The sequence below is a fragment of the Diuraphis noxia genome, unplaced genomic scaffold, assembly GCF_037042655.1.
Source record: "Diuraphis noxia isolate RWA-SAM2 unplaced genomic scaffold, SU_Dnox_SAM2 contig0004, whole genome shotgun sequence".
NCBI classification, from domain to species: Eukaryota; Metazoa; Arthropoda; class Insecta; order Hemiptera; family Aphididae; genus Diuraphis; species Diuraphis noxia.
In genome coordinates, this window is record NW_028301714.1 from 7,266,721 (window position 1) to 7,291,742 (window position 25,022).

At 34.2% G+C, this 25,022-nt stretch overlaps 1 protein-coding gene, 1 long non-coding RNA gene and 2 pseudogenes across 2 annotated transcripts; all 4 read right to left on the bottom strand.

Annotated features, from left to right (window-relative positions):
• Positions 1-6,303: 6,303 nt before the first annotated feature.
• LOC149055601 (uncharacterized) lies at positions 6,304-9,497 on the bottom strand (annotated as a pseudogene).
• A 924-nt stretch (positions 9,498-10,421) lies between these two features.
• Positions 10,422-16,877, bottom strand: LOC149055602 (uncharacterized; annotated as a pseudogene).
• LOC149055603 (zinc finger MYM-type protein 1-like) lies at positions 12,424-13,572 on the bottom strand. Its single transcript, XM_089225546.1, has 4 exons — positions 13,496-13,572; positions 13,069-13,390; positions 12,733-12,922; positions 12,424-12,599 (listed from the first exon to the last, which is right to left on the bottom strand). Exons 1-4 carry the CDS (start codon positions 13,564-13,566, stop codon positions 12,424-12,426), a joined length of 759 nt encoding a protein of 252 aa, XP_089081672.1. The 5' UTR covers positions 13,567-13,572.
• On the bottom strand, positions 13,617-14,354 carry LOC149055604 (uncharacterized). Its single transcript, XR_016191737.1, has 3 exons — positions 14,193-14,354; positions 13,762-14,005; positions 13,617-13,691 (listed from the first exon to the last, which is right to left on the bottom strand). It is a non-coding gene; the product is annotated as an uncharacterized LOC149055604 (long non-coding RNA).
• Positions 16,878-25,022: the final 8,145 nt, after the last annotated feature.

Consider the following 25,022-nt stretch of genomic DNA (forward strand, 5'->3'; position numbering starts at 1 on the left):
GCAGTATGACGACATTGTTATTGATGAGTCGGTCGTCGGAGTTGGAGAGGGGGGGGAATCCCTCTGTGGACCTTTTTGGATGGTGGACGGTGGGGATGGTGAGTCACGTGGACGTCCCTTCTTGGAACTCCCGGGTGTATGCGCGGGGCCCTTCCGCTTGTTAGCTGTTTTGCCCATGGCAAGACCGTAACAAACTCAGGGTTTTAACACTGTAGCTCTGAAAAGAGCGATTTTCTGGTGGTGTGATTGGTGGGTTTAGGGGGGTTTGGTTTGGTCAGGGATGGGATTCTGCGGCAATGAGAGGGCGCGGCCCCTCGACAGATAATTGGTGGGAGGTGGATACCCGTCGCTTTCGCGACGGCTTACCTTGGGCGCTGGTGCCCTGTCGGAGTAGCGGTGAAAACGGCTGTTGATTTGGACTACGACGTCGCTTCCGCGGCGGCTTTGGTGGGCGCTGTTGCCCTGTTGATCGCGGTGAAAACGGCTGTTTGCGTTGCTGACGCTTCCGCGGCGGCTTGTTTTGGACGCTGATGTCCTGTTGGAGTGAACCGGCAGTTGACGGTTGGCGATCGGGTTTGACCCGTGGGCGCTGTTGCCCTGTTGAAGGTACTGCTTCAGAAGCTGGATGCAGTGTTGAACGGCAGAGTAGGTGTTCACAGGCTGGCTGTTGACTGGATAATTGTTGAATGACTGATGATGAAATGATATGATGCTGATGTTTTGATGATGGACTGATGATCGTTGGTAGTGTAGACGGTTTGAAGGCTTGAAGTGGACTATTCGGTCCTCACCGCCGTCGGCCTATATAAATAACAATATATGGGTCAACGGATAAGCGCAGCTGATCGCCCGAAATACATCGTCGCCACCGTCGCACCAGTGATTACGTCGCAGCTGCCGTCCCATCAGTGATAAGTCATTGTTGTTGTTATTGTTAGTAGTATACATTTGTTTTATACTATATTATTGTTTGCGTGTTGTGGAGGTCTGACTTAGAGACGTCTAAAGTCAACGCCGCTGTACATTGTTAGCCGTTTTTAGACATTCTAAATGATATGTTATTTATACCTGTAATTTATTATATTTTTATATCATATTCTTTAAATATCAACATTTGAACCATTATTATTCATTACTCTTATATTATTCGAATCCCAAGTCCTGACATCGGGAGTACGTAGTATCAACTGTTAAATCAAGAACATGACGTGCGTTAACTAACAAATGTTTTGGACTGCTTCCATTTGACACCAGTTTGTCTTATTATATTTACTCAGCTTTGTTCCCATGCTGTTATGGCGTAAAGTAGGATAGGCTTAATGTAAATTTTGTAAATCAACAGTCTAGTTGCCATACAATTATAATAACTTTATGTGTTATGGTTAAGGAAAAGTAACATTTCTGCTTTTTTGCTGCTTAGATTACAGCGCCGATAACTTAGAAGTAGTCCAGCCTTAGATAATACTTTTTCGCACGGCAAGGATGTTCCAAGAGCCAGGGTTGGGTACTTTTCTATTACAGTTATTTGTAATTGGTTATTAATTATTAAATATTGATGTAATTGGTAATTAATTATTAAATATTGATGTACTTTGTAATTGGTATAAAGAATTACAATTTTTCAATGATAAAAATGTATAATTTAGGATTTTCTACAATGTACAATATATTATATGTATGTAAGTTATACAGCATAAGTTTTATCGAACATTCGGTACCGATACTGAAAGATAATTTTATGATGAACATTACTACAAAATACAGATAATATAGACAAATATAACATTATACATTTATACTATCTTAATTGTCCTTGTTCTATGTATAAATTGACAATCGTACTGTACGAATGTACGATGTACAAACTGTACACTTCGTGTCTACGTACACAGACTTTAGTTACCATCTCGTTGTCGTCCGTCACTTATAACGACTTAAAAATTGATAGTTATTTTACTTTTTCCTTATTTATTAATAAGTAAAAAATTAACGTTGATGAATTTTCTCAAAAAAATACCAACCATCCAATTTTTGATGGAACATTTTTTACTATTAAGAAAATTGAAAACAATTATCCTGTTGTTAAACAATTATTCATTCATTATAATACTAATATTTGTTCGTCAGCATCGGTAGAGAGATTGTTTTCATTTGCTGGCTTTATAATGGCACCTACTCGTTCCCGGTTGTCTGACGATCAATTCGAAAAACTTATATTTTTAAAGATAACCAAAATTACGGGGTTATTTAATTTATATTTTATTTTATTATATTTTTCCAATGTTTTTTGTATTTTGTATTTAATTTATACACTTTTTTTTCATATAATGATATAATTAACTAATACAATTGTAATAAAAAATTTAAATGTAATTGGTAATTGTAAGTAATTGTAAGTAATTCAATTATGTAATTTGTAATTTGTAATTCAATGTTCTACAATCATGTAATTTGTAATTAATTACTTTATTTTTGGTAATTTGCCCATCCCTGCCAAGAGCACATAATATTTTTCTTTCCAATTGACTCAGGTAAGGATATGTTTATTATCATACCACCACTTTAGAGGATCATAGTTTCTATTAATATATGAGTCCTCTAAATATCGCTGTACTTTAATAATTGCTCAAAAAGTAACTGTGCTTGTAGGTAGCAACTGTGCTACTTTAAAATCAATTGTTTTTCAAATTGACAAAACGTGGAAACCAATATTTTATTTAACTGTAGTTATCTCCTAGTTTACAACCTAATATTTTCATTGTGGAAATGTTTGTGTATAATACATCACATAATATACCCCAAACTCTTAACCCCGATTGATGAGAATGCTTTAAAATTGATTTGACAATTTCCGCTTGAGGTGTTGCAGTAATTTTATTTTGGAGAACATAACCTATTGGTAATTTCCATCTACCATTCAAGCTTATAAGCATAAAGAATAAGGCTTCAGTCGCTTCAGTATTTATTCCTTCCAATTGAAGTTCATTACCAATATCACAATAGTCAATGTACTTATTATTCTTGTCACTCCATATAACCTGCTTTCATATTGACATAGCATCAAAGCATAAGTTGCAATGTTTGTCCTGTGGATTTAGATTTTGTATAGCTTGCATGACCTCACTAAAGATCCCAGGTTCACCATTTACAGAAGAAGTCCAATTCATTATAGATTTATTGTTTAAGAGTATGAAAATGAACCTATAATGTTATTACAATATAAATAGTTATATAGTTATCTTAATATTGTTTGTTTACAGAAATAAATTACAATAACAATAAAATAGTTTGATAGCAGGGGTAATACGCTGTGAAGATCACATAGAGTATACTCTCAATATTATTTTTTATTTATAGCATTGTATATTATACATTTATATATATTATAATATAATGGTATGTAGAACAACAATAATTAAATAATCATCATCAATGTTTGTTTTTTAAAAAAAGTGTCTTACCTTAAATGGATCACCCTAAAATAGTAAAAATAATATACAGATACCCCATGCCATTAGAAAATTAAGGGGGAAGGTCACTCTTATGAAAAAGATGCTATGGAGAAATCACTTTGGATGTAGTTCCTGATAGTTGCTGGTATAATCTGGTCTAAGTCAAATTTTTCTTGTAGGTTTTTGAATATCTTTAAGGGGGATGAGGAAATTCCTTAAGTGGATCTATATACTCTGGCTGCCAGTATGGTTTTCTGTTCTGCCCATCTCAGTGATAGGGAGGGTATTCCTGCTATATTGGATATGCTGTCAATTGGACTAGAACGGAATGCCCCTATTGCAAGTCGCATGCCTGTGTTAAATGTTTCGAGCTTTTTTAATTGCCAGTGTTTCGCTGAAGAAAATGGAGATGATCCATATTATAGTTTGGTCAGGATGAGAGCTTTGTGGATGTTGATAAGTACCGAGGTGTGGTCTCCCCATGATGTATGTGATAACTTTTAAATTATATTAAGTCGATTGGCGTAGGCTTGTTTTAGTTGTAGGATGTGGGGTGCCCAATTTTGAATCAAATGTTATACCAAGGATTTTAATATTTTTTTCGTTTTTGATTGTATGTTTGCCAATACTATTTGACATTTTATTTTTGTTTTTGTTGTTGAATATAATAAGTTTGGTTTTTTCAGTTGAAAATTTAAACCCTGATGTATTTGACCACTTTATTAGTTCACATGTAGCGTCTTGAAGTATTTGTTTGATTGGTATAAGGCTGTTGCTACGACACATAATGGAGAATTCATCAGCATATAGCATGTGGATGATTGGCTTTAGTGTTTGAAGATGTCATTTACAGCTAGCAGAAAAAGTGTTACTGAAATTTTAGAACCCTGAGGGACTTCATTTTCTTGTATAGGTATCAGATAGGCAGTTTGATGATTTGACTTGAAAGGAACGTTCGAGTAATAGGTTTTTGATGAAGTTGTGTAGGTTGCCTTTGCATATTATTTTGTTCAGTACGCGCTTCCTTTTTAATTGTGGCAAAAGTCTCATTAAATACTACCAATATGCTAGTGAAATATGATGCTTTGATATTAGGCAAGTATGGTAAGACTATTATTTTTTGTAGATCTATTGAATAATATCTAGTTTCATAATTCTCTTTTTCTTGAGAATCCTTTTTGTATTCAGCATTTGCTTTATTAGTTTTAGTTTTATTAAGTTCTAAAACTGAATTTGTTGCCTGGTTACATTGTCTGGATCAGCAACAAAATTTGAATTTTAAATAGTCTTCACAGTCGTCACCTTCATAATGTTGTTTTCAACCCGAAGTTCACGTTTATAATGCAGTAGCTCTATCCATTGTATATGATCTTAGGGGTTAATACAGCTCACTATACAGGGTGATTTTAATATTTATAAAAACTATTTACTTTTAATTTTAGATACATGCTGTTCTAAAACCATATAAATTTTTAATATTAAGTCTCCAATTTTTTCGAAATCTATGCCATTGTTTGCAAGTTATTTGCAAGTATTTGCAAGTCCAAACATTTATCGTGAAACAAAAATATTAAAAGTTGGGCCAACTTCACGTAGCCTAACCTTATATGTGTACCGCCTGGTTGCTGATGGGGAGGTGATGGCTATTTGGAGGCGAAGGAAGGGTTAGGTTAGGTTACTAATGACTAAGGGTTGGTTGATAACATTTTATTTTTATTTTTTGATGGCACCTTAAAATATTATCAGTATAGTTAGCTTATAATCTAGAAATGAGGATGGGTAACCAATTGGATTGTTAGGAGTGATAATGGATAAGTTATCAGCAGAAATGACATTAGGTGTAAGGAGAGCACATGAGACAATTTAGGGAAAAGGGTGAGCTTTACTTACCAGTTTTTTATTGCTAAATTGATCAGCTTCTGGGAAAATTAAGTTTTCAACAGCCATAATCTTTTTATTTTTTTCTTCTTTATTATTTTATTTTATTATTTTATTTTTTTTTTTGTGGTTTTTTTTATTTGATTTATTTTCTGTGGTTGGTTTCTGAAACAATGTGAACACCGTGGTTTACTACTGCAGAATTTATCAGTGTGTCTAAATCTAAGACAGTTGAAGCACTAAACCAGATAATCTTATATTGGAGGGATCCTTAATACGTACTTTGTAAATTAAGATGTTATCAGGTAAACAATGTGATTAGGTTTATCCGATAAGAGTTATAATAATTAGAATTATCCGTGGACATTGGACTGACGTCCGTATTAAAATTAAACTTGGTAGAGTCGTTACTGTAATAATTATGACTAACATTGGATATATTTAACGGTGGATTTGCGACACCCCCAAAGAAGATGACATTTGTCGTGTATTTGATTATAGTTTACTAAACTAGAAAAGGTCTTAGCCGATACAGAGAAATAATGAGCGATACGAGCATAGGCGCAAATAGACAAATTATTTTGGGGGGACTAAAGCCCCTACTATAATATTTTCTAAAAATTATATATTCTCAGTACTAATTACTGACTTTTAAACGGGGAGGACTTGGCATAAATATGGGGGGACTAAGTCCCTCCAAGCCCCCACCTATTTGCGCCAATGGATACGAGTCAGAGCAGGTGGCAGGTCGAGACGAGATTTTAAATTGTAAATTAGTAACTACAATAAATATAGTATAATAATATACATAAGTGACTATTGTCATTGTCAAAAGTTATATCAAGTTTAATAATACAAATATTACATAGATACATAGACAAATAGGTAACTATTATTGTTATTACTTTTTTGTAATTTGATGTAACTTTTTACCATGACAAAATACAATACAATACATTAATTTTCATCTTCATCATCTTGAAATCGTTGATGAAGTCGAACTTCTATCATCTTCGTCACGCACCGAGTCTCCGCCGCTTATATCATCATCCGACGGAATATATTCTGCAGAAATCGTTGTTGAAATTGAATTTCTTTCATCGTCGTCGCGCGAAATATTTCCATCAGTGACTGTTTTATCATCCTCATCACTATCCGATATTAAACTTAAATCGATGATATCCGTATTATCAAAAATGGGTAAATAGACTAGCTGCTGGTGGCTAATTGTAGTACTGTCTATCGAGCTTGCAGTTGAACGTTCGGAGCATGTCTACTCAAATTTAATATACAAACAAAAAATTAACACATTAAAATACAATGTTTTATGTATGTAGGACGTAGACATGCATGTATGAAGTGCCGGATCTAAGTTTAAAGAGGTCGGTGTACAACCACCAATTGGAGGCCCCTTAAAAAAAAAATTGCTTGACATAACAGCTATATATTTATTTGATACGGTGTTGAATACTGTTGATTCATTAAATAAATTTAAAAAACCAAATTTTTCATTTTTAAGTTCTTAAATACATTTTTTTTTTTAGATTTTATAGTAGCAAAATTATTGATTATTTAATCTTGTAATGTTGCTTAGTTTGATTCACGAAGTTTCTCAAATAGTATTTAAGATGCTTCTCGTTCAAATTCCGTTAGACATGTTTTTGTTTTATTTTAAATTTCATTAAAAAATAATGTAGGTAGGTAATTTGTTTTCATAATTAAATGAAAAATGAATATAATAGAGTACGTAAAAGATAAAATTGATAAAAGTACAAAATAACATAACCTGTAATGAACACAACATTATCACACACAGCTCATAATCCACATTACTACGATCATTTTACGCTAAAATTTAACGATAGAGCGCTCGTACTGGCAATGCGTTGTTTTGGATGATTTGTATGGTTCATTGCAGTATATACAACACACATCTTCTTCGTCTTCAACATGTTTTAATTTATGTATTGGTATTTTTTCTCTCTACTTTTGTCCTGTTTTTTTTTTTTTTTTTTGGTTTGGTAACTTTAAGACGTTTTTTGAATGTCCTCTCTTCGCTTTCTTTTTTGTGTTAGTTCCTGTTCTCTTTTTCTTTTATTGCATGGTGTTCTATCCACTTAACTGATGTGACAGCAAATGGCAGCTATATTTGTTCTCTTTTTTTTCCTTTTTTAATATCAGGTTTTGCCCAAAATAAATGTTTTCCCCAGGATTCAGCAAGTGTTGTAGTTTTTGTTTCATTTAAATTCTTTGGAGTATTTTCCATACCTATATTTATGTTATTTTCAGTCTCTTCAATTGTTTCACTTAAATTCTTAGGAGTATTATTTTCCATATTTATATTTAAATTATATTCAGTCTCTTCAATTGCTTCGCTTAAATTATGTATAGTCTTATTTTCTATACCTATATTTATGTTATTTTCAGTCTCCTCAGTTTTTCATAAAAATTATTTATTATCTCTTCAACAGCTGTATTTATTAATCCAATCTCTTCAAAATTAATGTTCGCCAATTTAGCACCTTGAAAAATTAAAACACACCTATTAATATTCAAAATATACAGGGTGTCCCACAGAGATCTGACAATCTGACAAATGAAACAACATTTGTTCTAATAAATATTTTTTTTAAATTTCTTTTAAATATAATTCATAGACACTTGTTCTACATTTTTTATTTTTTAATACTGAAAATAAAAATTTGTTGGCTGATTTTTTACAATTTTTTTAAATATCAATATTTTCGTTAAGTAAATTACGATCTAGTTAATGTTAGAAACCTTGTAATTTCAAATAATAATAAAGTTTTTTTTAAATATTTTATAAGAACATTTTTAAATAAGTGCATGTTTAAATCTAATTATTTTTTTATTGTAAAATTTTTTTATTTTTTTTTTTATTTTTTTATTGTATATTTAAAAGAAATTAAAAAAATATATTTATTAGAACAAATGTTATTTCATTTGTCAGAATGTCAGATCTCTTTGGGACACCCTGTATAATAAATATAAATAAATATGAAAATATTACCTACATTAATAATACCAAGAGGTATAACATCTTCATGCTCTGTCATAGAATTGGTCAAACTTTGATTGTTTTCATTTAATTGGCAGGCATTATCATAAGCAAATTCAATTAGCATATTATCAATGTCCATAATGTTAAAATTTTCTACACAAATATTTTGTTTGATATTCTCCCAAAAATCAAATAAAGAAGGCAAATCTTTTATTAGAACTACCGGGTTTAGCAGCTTGTCTTCAAATTGCTCGATATTTGTTTTGCCTAAGTACTTTTCTAGAACTTTTAATGTAATTTTATACTGTTCTATTGTAAAAATATCTGGATCATTACTTGTAGTAAGATAAAGTATTTTTCTTTTGTTTGAAATACATTTAGAATAATCCACTGCATCAGCATTGAACGGAAACAATCCACATTTTCGAAAACCATTTGTAATTGAATTCGTTTGAACTGAATCGAATGCTTCCTTGAAATAATTAACAAAATTTATTTTGGTTATTGGATTTCCTGATCTCTTGTTTTTCCCAACAACACTTTTCTAACTTGCTTTTAGTGGTTTAAATATAGCAACATCACACGGTTGCATAATGTGGGTACTATTCGGAGGCAAGCAGTACAAAATAATTTTACTAACAGCACAAAAATCAGCAAGTTCCAAACTTAAATGACTTTTATGACCATCAAGGAACAATATTACTGGGAATTCTATATTGTTTTTGATCAGCCATGAAAAAAATCCATTTGAAATATATTCATAGAATGTACTACTTATCATCCACCCAGAGTCAGATCTACCAATCACCCAATCCTCAAGAAACGTTGCCAATATTGATGTTGAAGTCTTTTATAGGGGTATAATCCCATTGGTGATGGAACAGCACCACTAGCTGAGTATGTACATAACACTGTAATACACTCTTTTTCATGTCCCTGAACAATTTCATAAAAATCTTTTATGTCTTTAGGCCCTAAAACTCTACCAAATTTGGGAAATGTTTGTAAACCAGTTTCATCACAGTTGAAAATTCTACTGGGATTGTCCAACACATCACGACAATTTTCATTTACAACATATGAATCGAACTCAGTAAACCATTTCTGTTACATGATGACCAGCCATCAACCCCAGATGTGGCCATATCAAGTCGACTTCATCACACGACTTTACACACACGTCGTCTAATTAAAGAAGTGAGTTAATTCAATTAATTTAAATAATTTACTTTTTTTCTAACGTTTATTTTTTTCTGTTCACAGTTAATTATGGATGTTTTAAATTCGCTCCAGCGGCAGACGAACGTGTTGAATCTATCTATCGGGGAGCTGACAAAGGACACCGAATACCGTGTACAATCGATGAATAATGTGGAGACGAAATTTGGAACGGCTGTGGCATGCGTCTTACAAGATCCGGCTGGCGGTGGGATAATCAACGTATTTCTCCCCAAGTCGGTGCAATTGCCAAGTGATGAAATACAACAATCAACATGAGGCTGACCCGGTAAACCTCAATTTTCGGGGGATGAGTAAAAGAAGCTTTATTATTAAATTCGTACCCGCTTAAGCTCGTTTTTCGGGTGATGTCTAATGTAACTTAAAAAAAAAAATAAAAAAAATAAATATTTTTATGTCTTGTTTTCAATAAAAAAAATTAAAAATATGTTTTTATTTTTATTTTATCTAGATCCTATAGTTTTAAGGGACGTATAATATAATTATATACATTTATATATATATATAATTGTTTTGTCCGAGCAATGAGTTGGTTTTAAAAAATATATTATTTAATAATTATTATAAGGTTTGTCCTCGCAAATACGAGATGATGAAATATTTTATATTTATAAGGTTTCATTATTTAATAGTCGACATTTGTATACGAATTTAGGAGACGTATAATATAATTATAATACACAAGAATGCACGCTTCGTGATAAGGCTAAGTGCTTCTTACTACGCGTAGTACCAAAATAATAATAAAAATAATTATGATAATTTTAAAATGGTATTATATTATATTAACAGCTATACAACAGTTAAACAATAATAATAATAGGACAAATTCAATAATTTATGCGATAGTGTCCGTGCGCGAGTGTATTTATTCTGTCGGTTAGAATATGGCGTTTATCTTCCGATCTGTTCAATACCAGTTTCACAGTTTTAATAGTTCGAATTTCATGCTTAAACGACCGTATAGAGACATTTTCTCTACACGGCGTAAAAGACATATAACTATAAGCGTGCGACGGTTGTACGGGTGATGGTGGTGGGGAATGCGCAGTCACGCTCGTTGAGGCGTTTTGATGTATCCGCGCAACGGCCAGTCTCGCGCAGTCGGTTGCAATCATTTTCCCCATGCTCAAGTCAAACTCGTCGTCTCGTTCATCGGATTCTATGTCGTCGTCCACATCGGCGAATAAACAGCGCTTATGATCGACTAGCGTGAGGTGATTTCTGATCACGTGTCTCATAACGCCTTTCGCACGAATGGTGACTTCGCGTTCCACGTCGTAGGCATATGACTTTGCGCGCAGCGCTACGAATTCGTAGATAGTTCTGCCTGCGTTCTCGTCCTTGAATAATCCCGGAATCCTTTTCCGCGAGCCCGCGTAACCCTTGTGATCGGTCGGCAAATTATACGTGTCCGTGCGCAGCATGAGGTTTGGATTCTTAATCAAGTCATCGTAAAAATCTTTAGTCGATACTTGGTAGAAAAGCGAATCTATAATAATAATTATTATTATAATATATTTTTTATTTAAAGTGTTAAGTATACAATGCGCACCTGTGTCGGTATATACAGGGGCGCAATTTCAATGAAAAAACTGGGGGTGCTGAAGCCCCTCTATTTTTTTATGTTATCTCATAGTTATGGATACCTGGAACGACTGCAACCCGTACAATACTCATTCAATAATTACAAATTTAATATTAACTAAGTACAGCGTAAGAACACGTAAGATAAATATATTATTATTTAATTAAAAATTAATTAATAAGTGCAAAAACTATAACATTATACAAGAACATTTATTTTTATAAAACTGAGTATTGATATAAATTAATTGATATTTTTGCTTCAAATTAGTTCACTCTAATATTATTCTTCTTTCAGTTTGAGCAAAAATACGTATCACTTCTTTTATATCAATTTTATTTGTTAAGTCCTTTTCTATATACAATATAGACAAATCTGTCAATCTCTCTTGACCCATTGATACCCTTAGCCAAGTTTTTATTTTTCTCAAGGCCGAAAATGATCGTTCACAAGTAGCTGAACTGATTGGAAGTGTCAAAGCAACCTATAATACATTAAATTATTAAATTGTCTACATTATCATAATGCCATAATGGAACAAAAATATAAAATAATATTTAACAGTATTTAGTACTTGTAATAATTTGTATAAATTTGGATAAACATGTTTTTCAACTGATTTCTTTAAATTTTCAATATCAAATTGTTGGTTTAATGTTTTCAAAGAGTTTTGAGCTACAATCATTTCAGCCATTAATGATTTAATCTCAATATTTAATATATCCTGAAATCACACACACGTGTAATAGGTAACATTTAAATATGATCAAATATGATTCATGTGAATATTTAATAATTTTATAGTTACTTTATAGTGGTTAATAAAATATTGACTTTCTTCAAAATCTAGTGAGAAAAAATTATCAACAGCAGAAGCCATTTTCATACTTTCTTCTGAAAAGCGTGTTTTTAAATTGTTAAGTACTGTATCCAGTATTACAAAATATATGTGATTTCTCCAATAACATTCAACTGAGTTTTCTACATTCTCAACTTCAGCAGCAGTTGTTGTAGTAACATTAAAATCTGCTAAGTAGTTTGGTTCTCTTCTATTTCGTTTGGAATCTAGAATTAGTTATTGCATCAAATATCATAAAATATAGTTTTAATACCTAATGATTCATATATTAATTTACACTTAAACTTATATTGATAACTTACAACTTCTTGAAGGCACTTCCAATGAAATATCATGTTTATCCGCAAATCCTTTTATATTAGTCCATAAAACAGAAAATTCACCATCACATCGTTTTTTTTTCAAAAGTATCTATAACGGCCTTAATAATACCAACAGCTTTCCCCAATGTTGCAGTCTTTTGTTGTAGCTTATTACTGAGTATATTAACAATGCACAATACTTCATTAAAAATAAATAAATTAACTACAAAAGACCCTTTGGTTATAGAAGAATAAATACCTGAAAATTAAAAATGGGTATATTAAAATTTGATGATCAGAATAAATATTTAATATCATATAATTGTTTGGTTATTACATTAGGTTAATACTAATTAAATTAATGAGATTGAGCCATTTATATTATTAATTACCAATAGCTTGGCTGACATTCCTATCCGAGTTTTCTTCAATCTCTCCATGTAATATTTGTAAAATAGCAGCAAAATTTGTAATGACAGCGTCACAGTTTTTATATCTACATACCCAACGTGTATCTGACATATGGATCATAGTTTTATTTTTCATGCCTAACTCCTTTTGAACTTCTTGCAACTTCTGATTCTTTGAAGGAAATGCAAAATGAATGTATATAGATTCTAATATGTTAAATAAATTTCTTGCATCCTAATTAAATTTATAAAATAATAATTGTTAATTTTAAAAATCATAGCTTTTTAATGACATAATACAATTAAATAGGTACCTACTTTGATATTTTTACACATATCTACAACAACTAAGTTTAATCTATGCGCCATGCAATGTGTATAAATTGCTGTAGGGAATTTATTTTTAATTTTTGCTTGCACGCCTCCCAAATGGCCAGACATGACACTAGCTCCGTCATGTGATTGGGCAATAACATGAGAATCTCCTATTTTAGATTTTTGTAAAAAATTCAAAATCATTGTAGCGAGAAAGTCTGCGTCATGACCTTTAGAAACTTCTAAGAATCCCAAAAACCGTTCGTGTATATCGAGATCTTTAGCATACCTTAAACACACAGACATTTGCTCACCTTTGAAACTCCTAAATAAGATAACAAACTATATTAATTTAGCACTTTATATTTTTACAATTAAATACTGTTATTTGGTATTTATGAGTTGTATATAATATATTTAAACTAATTACCTAGCTTCATCACACATTAAAGCGAAAAATCCATTTTTCTGTACTTCTAAAATTATTTTGTCTCTAACCATTTGAGCACAAATACTTAAAATTTGGTTTTGAATTGACCAACTGGAATAATTAGTTGTACAGTTAAATTTTTTGGCAAATTGTTGATCAAATTTTTTTAGTAAATGACAAGCCTCTTTGAAATTTCCTGTAAAAATGACATATTTGTTATGAGTTTTTAAAAAAATATTTGCTTATTTTGAGCACTTGGTAGGTACCTTGGTTCAAAGAGTCTTTATCTTCAAAGTGGCCCCGAAGTGGGATTCCTTGGCGACTCAAATATAACAAAATTTCAATTAGTTTTGTTAAGTATTCTCGATTTTCATTTACTTCTTTTTGATGTCCTTCTGATAGCTTAGAGACTACACTACCTTTGGATTTACTTGACAAATAAGAAGTATACTTTGTCTTGTTAATCAAGTGTTGTTTTGAAGAAGAATGTGAGTTACACTTCTCTCTAATCTAATTGTCCATAATAAGCAATATCAAATTATTATTTACACAATAATACAGTATTGATTATAATGAAAAATTGCATATATAAATATTATCAAAATAGAATACAAGTAATAATAACTACTGTCTACTAGGCATTCTATAGCTATGAATGCATTTTTTAGGTAACTGGTTAAAACAGTATGTAACTTACTTTTCTCCAATTTTGAAACCCCTTAGTAGTGAAAGTGTCAGTGTCTTCATTATAATTTCCCAAACCAAATATTCGACAAAAATAACAAAATACCAAATCTTTCCTCACACTATATTCAAGCCAATCATAATTAGAATACAGTTTGCTTGAAAAAGACCTGTTTTGAATACCAAATTTGGTTTTGGGATATACCTAAAAAAAAATTTTGTTAAACCTTGTTAAACATTTTGAATTTGTTTAGTTCAAGGCTACTACCGTTACTTAAATTTAAAAAAGTGTGAAAAGTGACTTGATTTTTTTGACAAAATATCATATTGTCACTTTTAATTGAATATTAACCAGATTTAAAATTGAATGATTAAAATAAATTAAAATGGTATGTTCAACTTTACTATATTATTACTTTGATAACAAGTTAGGTACCTAAGTCTCAGCTTTTAATAAATCAAGTTACATTACCTATATTGTCATCAATTAATATTATATAATTTAAATTAAATTTAAATCAGTCTTTCTTGACCTAATTTATAACATAGTTATTTAATTGACTTACAATTAATAATAAAAAAAACATTATTTATATTTTAACAAAAAATGTTAATATTTATGTTTACAAACTTAATTATAATGTTACCTCTTTCAAATTAAAATAACAATTATTAATTAGTCAGTTATTAATCAATCAATCTATTTTGGACTTTAGATGATATTTTCATAGACTCTTTTATATTCAATTTTGTTAATTTGAATATCTAGATAAAAACAACACATATCTCCTATTGTTACACAAAATAGTGACAATAACTGACTATTTTCATGAGAATGCAAAAAAAAGTGACAAAAAGTGACTTTGTAGCAGCCCTGTTAGTTTGACAATTTTTTTTAGTAGGAATTGAAAACTGACTTGTAATATAGGGCGTGCAGGTCCCGTGTTAATATCTCCTAAATCACTTGTAACTGACACATTTGGATCCATACTAATATGTTCGATAAATGTACTGTCATCTTTATCCATTACTTCTTGCATATCAGCCATAATACCGATATCTTCAGATTCAGAAGTTATACTGGAAGTACCTATTATAATATAAAATTGATCATTGAATATAATCATGAAAATAATGTTAAAAGTGTAAAACGATGGAGCTTAAATTTTAGTGTAAAGACTATAGATTTTTACTTACTGGCAGTGGTAAATATTTCTGTATTAGCTTCACAATTGGTTTTTTTTTTGTTGCATTTATACTTTTCAAATATTGAAAACATTTTTTTATGATTTTACGTGATTTTATAATTTATTAAACAAAGTAACTCAAATAGTTATTTCAAATAAACATAAAAAAATTAACGGAACACCATAAACAAATTTACGAATCAAACTTTATTGTTTTATTTTACTCGTTGCTCAGAGGTGGAACTGTGGCAGACTGACGAATGACGATAAATACAAGCAATTGCCTATTGAAATTACCCACGAGTCAATGTTATAAATAGAATTATTTATTATCATTATCAATGATAAAACCATAATAGTATAACATACAGTACATTGGGGTTTCACTGGTTTGTCACACACTCACACAGTCACACTGCAAATGCGCCCAGCGTTTTCGCCGAATGGCCGTCCGGGTGTGTGTTACCGCCATCGCTACAGTATTTTAGTATTTATATGGAATATTATGTTCTATGGTATTTACATTAACAAAATAACAACATCAAATAATCTAAATTTAAATTGTCACTTTGATTTAATTGTAAAATATTTTTATAAAAAGTGATTACACCGATTATAGAATTACACGTTATTTTATTACTGTCTGCATACAGTATACAAAAACGTTTCATCGCATGATTAAATGCAATAATACAATAAAAACGGTTTTTCTATTTGCTGACTATTAAAATCTAAAAAAACGTCAAAAAATTTGGGGGTGCTATTTTAAAAACTGGGGGTGCTAAGCACACCCAAGCCCCCCCCCCAAATTGCGCCTATGGGTATATAACAATTTTATATTTTCACCGTAGTATCGTTACATCACGTCATAATGAAAATTGTACATTAGAACTTTGTTAAGTTCGAGTATTGTAAACCCGATGAAAATGGGCTTACAGAAATCGATTACTTTGCTATCTAGAGTGACCGCGGCGAAATTGTCGTTATAAATTTTACAATGTTTAAACGTCGGGCGGTTGATGAGCTTTCGTAGTCTGTCTGGTCGTGTTAGAAGATCAAGCTTTACACGACGTCTCATGTTCTCCATCGTCTTTCCTGGATATACTAGAATTAAATGATATTATGCTTAAAGTTTAAAGTTGAAGTGAAAGTTTTAAGTTGAAGTGAAAATAATCTAACGTACCAAACACGGAGTTGTTTAAATCTTTGAAGAATTGTTCTTCAAACTTATTGGTTGCACGTTTCCTCATCTCAGTGTTGAGCGCGATGTACGGAGCTAACCACGGAGATTGTCGGAATTCCAACACTCGATGTACCTGAATTGTGTGATTAAGTTAAATAATAATAATAATAACTATAATTATAATAACCTTTTCGACTACTACGCCATGGGCCATGGCCTGTTTTAAATTCATATAATGAACGACGTAGCGTTCTTTTCGCTGAAATGTCACCATCAACTTTCGAACGGTTGATCCGTGTGGTATGCTGTCGTGGGATAAGAACGGCATATCGTTGTGGGCATCGTGCAGGTGTTGTGGATACGAGATGTCTACTTCGTAGATTCTGCCAAAATCGTCGGTCTCGCCCATCCACTCCAGCTGAGCCAGCGCGACTTCCGGATTCCCTGGATACCATGCGAAATCGCTAATCGGCATGTATTTTCCCATATAAATTATTAGCTATATACATAAAAACAACAATTAATATTCATACAATATATCGAATATATATATAATCACCATCCAGGTATACGAGCCAAGTGTCGGGTTCATCGTTTCGGTACCCGGGCGTCTTGAAATTGTTAGCTTTGGCATAGCGTTTACTCGCCTGGACCAAGCCACCACGCATTCCGCTCTCAAGAAACAAAACTTTCTCAAAGTCATTTAAAAGTTTAAGTTTTACCGAAGTGAACTTTAACATGCAGTCAAAGCTAAACCCGGGAGAGGTGTAATATTGTGCCGGATCCAGGTGAAACGTCGTCATGCAAAGCTCACGGAAATTCTCAAACACATCAGCGCTGATCAGAACATCGATTTTTAGGTATAGGTCACTGTAATCGCCGAGGGTCCTGCAGACGAAATGATCCCACACCCCCCAAGTAGCGTGTTCATAATCCTCGTCACTGACGTGAGCCTCAGCCAACGCGCTATAGAAGTCGGGCTTAGGCGGTAGGGCCGTCTCGTTCAATTTGTCCCACGAATCGACATATTCGTTCGGGAACACTCCTTTCCGTGTGGTCAACGTCATCTCCACCGGGTTGAAAACTTTTGCAACTTCACGAAACTTGTGATAGTTTGCGGTCGTTAGGTTCTGGGCTAGGTGTGCTAAACTCGAAGTCATGAATCGACAAGTATCGATAAATCTTACGGAAAACGTATTATTCATATATTTCGAAAACGATATGAACTTTTCTTCACTATTAGCTGTCACCGAAATCGCTCTATTATTATAAGCCAAATGCGAGACGATAAAATGCGAATCATAATTCGAAAGATTGTGTAAAAAGCACGGTACAAATTTCAGTGTTTTCAATTTAAGATTACACGCGTTACACAATGTTTTTAAAAAACGACCCGATAAGTGGTCGTGATGCGCAGTTTTACAATTTTGTTCGGTGAAAATTTCCACGCACAAGTCGCACAACTTCTTGGCCGCGTGTAGGCGACAATCTCCGGTATTCATGATGATCGGCACGTTGATCGTCTTATACAAATTGTTTATTCTCTCGGCCACGTCAACGACGGACTGGATAAATCGGTCGGCCACATCATCTTCGGTCACCGAGCCGCGAAAAACGACGGGAGTCCTAGGAATTCCAAACTGCTCAAACAACTCTATTGGCACCCCTTCCGCTGCGACTACTAAGTACCCGTAGCTCATAGGATGGTGCGTGTGCATCGCCGTTGTATTAGCACCTTGTCGCTGAGACGTTTTCAGGAGTAGGGCTTCGAAGTCGGCGTACACTACGAACGGTAGACGTTCCGTTTTACACCACGACTTGAACTTGAGCGTATCCCCCTCTTTGGGCATTAGAGGCAATACTGGTTTGTGTGCTACGTTATCTACATTCTTCCTAAAATACCACACTACCACGCGATTAAGCGAAGACTCGATCTCGATAAAACCGGGCGTATTGACCTTGTGCATGCGCGCCTTTTACGTTTAATATTTTTCTGAGTATTTTCGGTGAAAGGCACGCCTTCTTTGATCGACAGTGGCGAGTCCGGTCTTGCGTGCGCGGCGGTAACGGGAGATCTTGCATCGGGTCGGGTAGCGATAGCCTGTGCGGGGGGTTCGGTAGAGATGTCCGGTATGTGGGTGTATGATGAGGCCTGAGGAGGGGTATGTGTGTCCGTGTGCCGAAGCGAGATGACCGCCGGAGTCGATACATCTTGATGAGCATGCGGGGTAGTAGCGGGGGGTGCCCAGTTTATGACCGATGCGCGACCTAACATATATTATTAATATTATTATTATTATTATTATTAAGATAAATAAATTATTTACCCATTGCACCACCTACTCGTACAGTGTTGTGGAATTCGGGAGTGTTTTTAGCTATCACTATTTTAAAAATAATTTAATTAATAACCCCTAATTAGCAAAACGTTGTCGCCTGGTAAAACATCATATGTGTATTTTACGGAACGATATCGGATAATATTGAATGTACTTACTATGACGTTTTTGAACGTGGATGCTGAGTTTGTCTCGGTGAGTGAACGTCTTGAGGCATATCCCACACGAAATCACCGATCCATCGTGAGTTTTAGCGTGTCATTTCAGACCGCACTTATGAGCGTACACTTTTCCACACGTTGTAAAATTAAACATTTTAGAGAATGATATACAAACAACGTTTTAAAATAATAATAAAATGTAGGCGAGAAGATGAATATACGCAAGGACGTGGAACGTGTTTAAACTCTACGGACAGACTGATCTATCAGGGCCGCTGTTATTTTTATTTAAGAACTAATCGACCACTAAGATTGACCAGCGCTCTTTGACATTATATAGGGGTATGTTTTTATATATATATAATTTATACACGAAATATGCGCATCGTGCAACATGTGTTAGCAATGCTGGTGGCGGCGGTCTCATACCGCGTATCTGCGCGGTCAACAACAACGACGCGGCCGCACGGAGGTGGGTATCTGATAACTAAGAATAACTAGAGTTGGCGGTATGTGAAATTTGCCCACCGGTATTCGGTATGTGATTACATACCGGTTTTAAACGGTACACCGGTGTCCGGTATGTCAGTATGTATCGATAAATACCGGTCGCTTGAATATATTCAACTATGCGGTATCGTTTGGTAACTGTGGCGACCGTGATTATTTTACACAACACGATGACACGGACCGGGTGTAGTGTGAACAAAATTTCAATTTATTTAACATTATACATTCACAATCATTTAAAAAAAAAAAATAACATTTACCCATCAATTTGTATGTATTCCAAGTATAAATTTGGATCTCTGTAACGCAAATGAGACTTTAAATTGCTTGTATTTCCACCTTTACTATTTTTTTTCTCACCACATTCTAAGCGCAAAGACCTTCATTAGGATACTTTTCAAAGTAGTTCCAAATTTTTGATTTGGTCCTCATTTTGCTACAGTATTATATCGACTATATTATCATATAAACAAATTTAAATAAAATTAGAAAATACATGCAGTTCATTGTATTAAATTAATTAAAAACAAATGCAAAGTATTAAACGAGCTACACACATAATAGTAAATAATAATAGTAATTACATTCTTACTATACAAAAACTGGAGTCTGGAATCCGGTCAATCCACGTATCCACACCGCATATGGCATATAGCATACGACAATCACCAACGTGAAAAAGTGATTAAAACGCACTTACGCACACTATTTATTTAATTATTACAGTGTACCACGGTACTTAATCTTAATAATTATAACACGTCAAGTCAAATGACTAAAACAGTAAAACCAAAACGTCCAAAACACTCTCGGTCACGGCGGCCCATAAACATATTATTATATTATATAAATATTACTAAGAATGACTGGTCTGGTTCGCGGGTGGTGGAGTTGTTGGTCGCTTCACTCGCTCTATTCCTAGAACGTAAGCGCGTTGTCGCGATAACAGACTAGGTTTTTGGGGAAATTCCCGATCATTTTAAAGTGTAAACAAGCCGATCCCGCGTAGCGTGTCCCACCAACGATCCGGTAAAGTTTACAAAATACGGGTAACGTAGTGTTATACTACAGCCATTAATTCGGTAAATCGTAGTAAATAGTAATTAGTAGGTACATACCGAATATTCGATAAATACCGATCAAACGGTAAATACCGAAAGACCGGTATACCGGTAAGTGTTAGAAGCCGGTATTTAAAATACCGGTAGATCGAAATACCTTGTTCCCACACAACCGATAAGCACTTAATTACGCTTATCGACACAACACACCCCGATCCCCCGGCCAAGCCAGCGGTGGTCGATCATTACCCACTACCTACACGGTCACTAAGCCGAATTCGTTATCAATAATCCTCAAATATGAGCCGTATACAGAGTGTGTCAAGTGATGCATTTGAAAACGACTCCGATATGGATTTAGATCAAAACGATGATCCTGAATTTCAAGTTAAAACCTCTAAAAAAAAAAATGAGAAATCATCCAAGTTAAATCGTGCGTTACTTCTTTCGTCAAGCTCCACCTCACCTAAAACGTCAAAAAAAAAACAACAGACCCAGTTTGTTACAAAAAATAGGTTTACTCCTATCTCACCTGCTACTACAGCTACCGAACTCGCTTCAAACCAACTAACTTCATACAATATTGAAACTGATGATGTCCAACCAATCCCAGCACCTCCACCTATTTTTGTCAGCAATATTGACAATTTTATCAAGCTGCGTACGGACTTTATAGATCTGATTGGCACTAATAATTTCTCATTTAAATCAACCTCGAAAAATCTAAAAATTGAAACTAAAGATTCTGATGCATACCGAAAGGTCATCAGACATCTCAAAGAAAAGCAAATTGAACATCACACGTATCAGGCTCGTGAAGATAGAGCCTTCCGAATCGTAGTACGTAACCTCCACCCATCTACACCAACTTCTGAGGTCGGAATAGCCATTTCTGAAATCGGCTACTCAGTTCGCAACGTCAGTAACGTTTTACATAAGACCTCTAGACAACCATTACCATTGTTTTTCGTTGATCTCGATCCTGCTGAAATCAACAAGGATATTTTTCACTTGAAAAATCTACTCCATACCAAAATATCAGTTGAAGAACCTCATAAACGTCGCGAGCTTATCCAATGCACAAATTGCCAAGACTACGGCCACTCAAAAACCTACTGCGCCCACCCACCAAGATGTGTCCGTTGCGTAGGACAGCTCCTAACCACCAATTGCACCCAGTCCAAAGACCAGCCACCAACTTGCACTTTATGCGGAGGCAACCACACCGCCAGCTACCGTGGATGCAGCACACACAAACATCTCCAGCGGTTACATCGAAATTCAAGTCTGTTCTTTAAAAATTCTAAAACTAAAATAAACAATGTAATTAATACCAACAATGTAAGCGTGAGTCAAGACCCCAGTGTGGACACTCCCCAGACTACACCAATTACACAAGACTTAAATGCATTCCCTCCTCTTCCCAAAAAACCCCCTCCCGAAACACACGCAAAAAAAAGTACTCACAACGTGAAACACAAAATCCCACCCAAGAAAATAACACAGAAAATCTAATGTCCTCATTTTTAACCGAAATGAAGTTACTAATTAACCCGCTAATCCAATATTTCACCACAGTAATCAATAAATTAATTTCAAATAATGAATTCTAATCCCCCCAACACCAAGTCTTTAAAAATTATACTATGGAATGCAAATGGTTTAAAACAAAACGAACCAGAGCTTCTTCACTTTTTAATCCAAAGTAAAATTGACATCGCACTAATAACGGAAACCCACTACACTTCCAGTACTAATCACTTTTTCCCTGGGTTCCAAGTATACAAAGCCAACCACCCCGACGGAACCGCCCGCGCGGGATCCGCCATTTTAGTCTCAAACCAAATCCAACACTACCCACTCCAAAGCCTCCAACTACCATCAATACAAGCAACGAATATCCAAATCGTACTAAATCATATTCCAACCACACTATCCTCAGTTTACTGTCCTCCTCTACCGGCAATAACGCCTCCTCAAATCGAAAACTTTCTAAAGTCACTTGGGCGTTCGTTTATCGCGGGTGGCGATTTCAACGCTAAGAACACTTAATGGGGTAGCAGACTGACAAACTCCAGAGCGAGATTATTTCTTGACAATATTCAAAAAATAGGCTGCTCTTTTATATCTCAAAACGGCCCAACCTACTGGCCTACTCACATAAATCGACAGCCTGACATTTTAGACTTCATTCTCACCTCAATTCCAAAACACATAAGACATAAAATTCAAAATAGTTGTGAAATTTCATTAGATCATACCCCGGTCATTCTTGAAATAAATGGTTCAACAACCTGCAAACCTCCCCGATCCACCCTCGCAAAAGGTCCTGTCAATTGGGAAAAATTCTCCACTATCTTAGAAAATAACACAAACTTAAAAATCTCTCTAAAAACCAGCAGTGAAATTGAAATAGCGTCCCAAGACTTTGTCAACTCAATAAAAGCAGCGATCTCCGACTCATCCTATACTCCTAATCCAAACAAACCACCAAATTCAAATCAACACGATATACCTCTCAACATAAAAACCCTAATTATCGAAAAGCGTCGTGCACGCTCACGCTGGCAACACACTAGACTGCCATCCGACAAAAAAAGATACAATTACCTGTCCAATACCATAAAAACAAAAATTCGGATCCACAAATCTGAGTTATTCAAACACAAATACGAATCCTTATGTTCTAAAGATGGATCCTTATGGAGAACCACGAAAAATATTTTAAAAATCAAAGATCAACCTTTCCATTTACAAAAAGCAGACGGCACCTTAGCCTTCTCGGACATTGACAAAGCCAAAACTTTTGGTAAACACCTATCTGAAATATTTACTCCTCATCACGATATAACTCCTGAACCAAGTCACTTAAAGCAAATTACAAACTTCCTAACTAGCCCGCTACCAATTTCACTCCCCACCAAACACACATCTCCCAACGAAATAAAAAACTTAATACAAAAGTTAAAAATCAAAAAATCACCTGGACACGATCAAATAACAAATAAAATACTCCAACACCTTCCTAAAAAATCAATAGTTCTTCTCACACACATTTTCAATTCTATGTTGAGAATGTCCTACATTCCGTCAATCTGGAAATTATCTGTAATCATCCTTATACACAAACCCAACAAACCAAAAAATGAACCCTCCTCATACAGGCAATAAGCCTTCTGCCAGTATTAGGGAAATTATTTGAAAAAGTAATGCTCAAACGAATTAGACCCATTCTCAAGTTCCACAAAATTATACCAAATACCCAATTTGGCTTCAGAGAAAACCATTCCACAACCCACCAGATCCCCACCGAATTGTCGACAAAATAGCCTCGTCGTTTGAGACCAAAAACTTCTGCCCAGGAGTGTTCTTAGACGTATCACAAGCGTTCGACCGTGTCGAAAATCAAAAGAAAGACTCTTAACACCAGACTTCATCTTTTACGGCCTATCCTCAAGTACAAACTTTCTATTGACAACAAATTACTATTATACAAATCAATGCTAAAACCTATCTGGGCATATGGCATACAAATTTGGGGATGTGCCAAGCCTTCCCAAATACGGACCATACAAGCCTTCCAGTCCATTTCCCTTCGCCTAATAACATCCGCGCCATAGTACGTCTCAAACCTCTCACTTCACAAGGATCTTAAAATGGAAACAGTCTCCAAAACAGCCATAAACTACTATAAAAAGTTACACACCAAAACAGCTAACCACACAAATCCATTGATTTCCAACTTGGCCAGCGAATTCATACCCAATAACCCCCCACGTCGATTAAAAAGACCCTGGTGTCACGATCTCCTAAATCCCGACCTGCACTAATTGAAAAAGAGGGCGTGGGCGGGGGGTTGAAGCGGGAAGGGGGACCCAGAACCGGCCATTTCATACTACTACTCATGTGTGCATGTTATAATAATTATAATATATATTTGAATGCTCATTGTATAATATAAAATTAACAAACGATATTTCTAGTATTTTAATTTAACTATTCTGTTTGCTTCTACTACTTAAGAATTATATATATATATATATATATATATATATTTATAGTAAAAAGAAAAATAAATAAATAATTAAAATCAGGGCTTGAAACCGCTCCCGATAATTTTGGTTACCGGGTCCGGTAGGACCCGGAAAATTTTTCGGTACCGGTTACCGGTTTTCGGGGTTTTTAGAATTAGCGGTAGTCGATTCCCGGTTACCAAAATAACTTCTATAAATTGGGTTACCGGTTACCCTAAACCGGTTATCTGTTTGGAAGCGGTTTTAAATCATCAAAATTACCGGTTACCACTTTGAAACCGGTTTTTCATTTTTTTTTTTTTTAATAGTTGATTTTCTTTAAACATAACAAACCACCTTTGAAACCATTTATGCATGTTGTTGTGGTT

Coding starts and splice junctions, on each gene's coding strand:
- LOC149055603 (XM_089225546.1), bottom strand. CDS start 13,566: ATGGTTAGAGACAAAATAATTTTAGAAGTACAGAAAAATGGATTTTTC. Junction 12,923..13,068: donor ATATGTGTAAAAATATCAAA/GTAGGTACCTAT, acceptor TTTCCTTCAAAG/AATCAGAAGTTGCAAGAAGT. Junction 12,600..12,732: donor GAATGTCAGCCAAGCTATTG/GTAATTAATAAT, acceptor TTTAATTTTCAG/GTATTTATTCTTCTATAACC.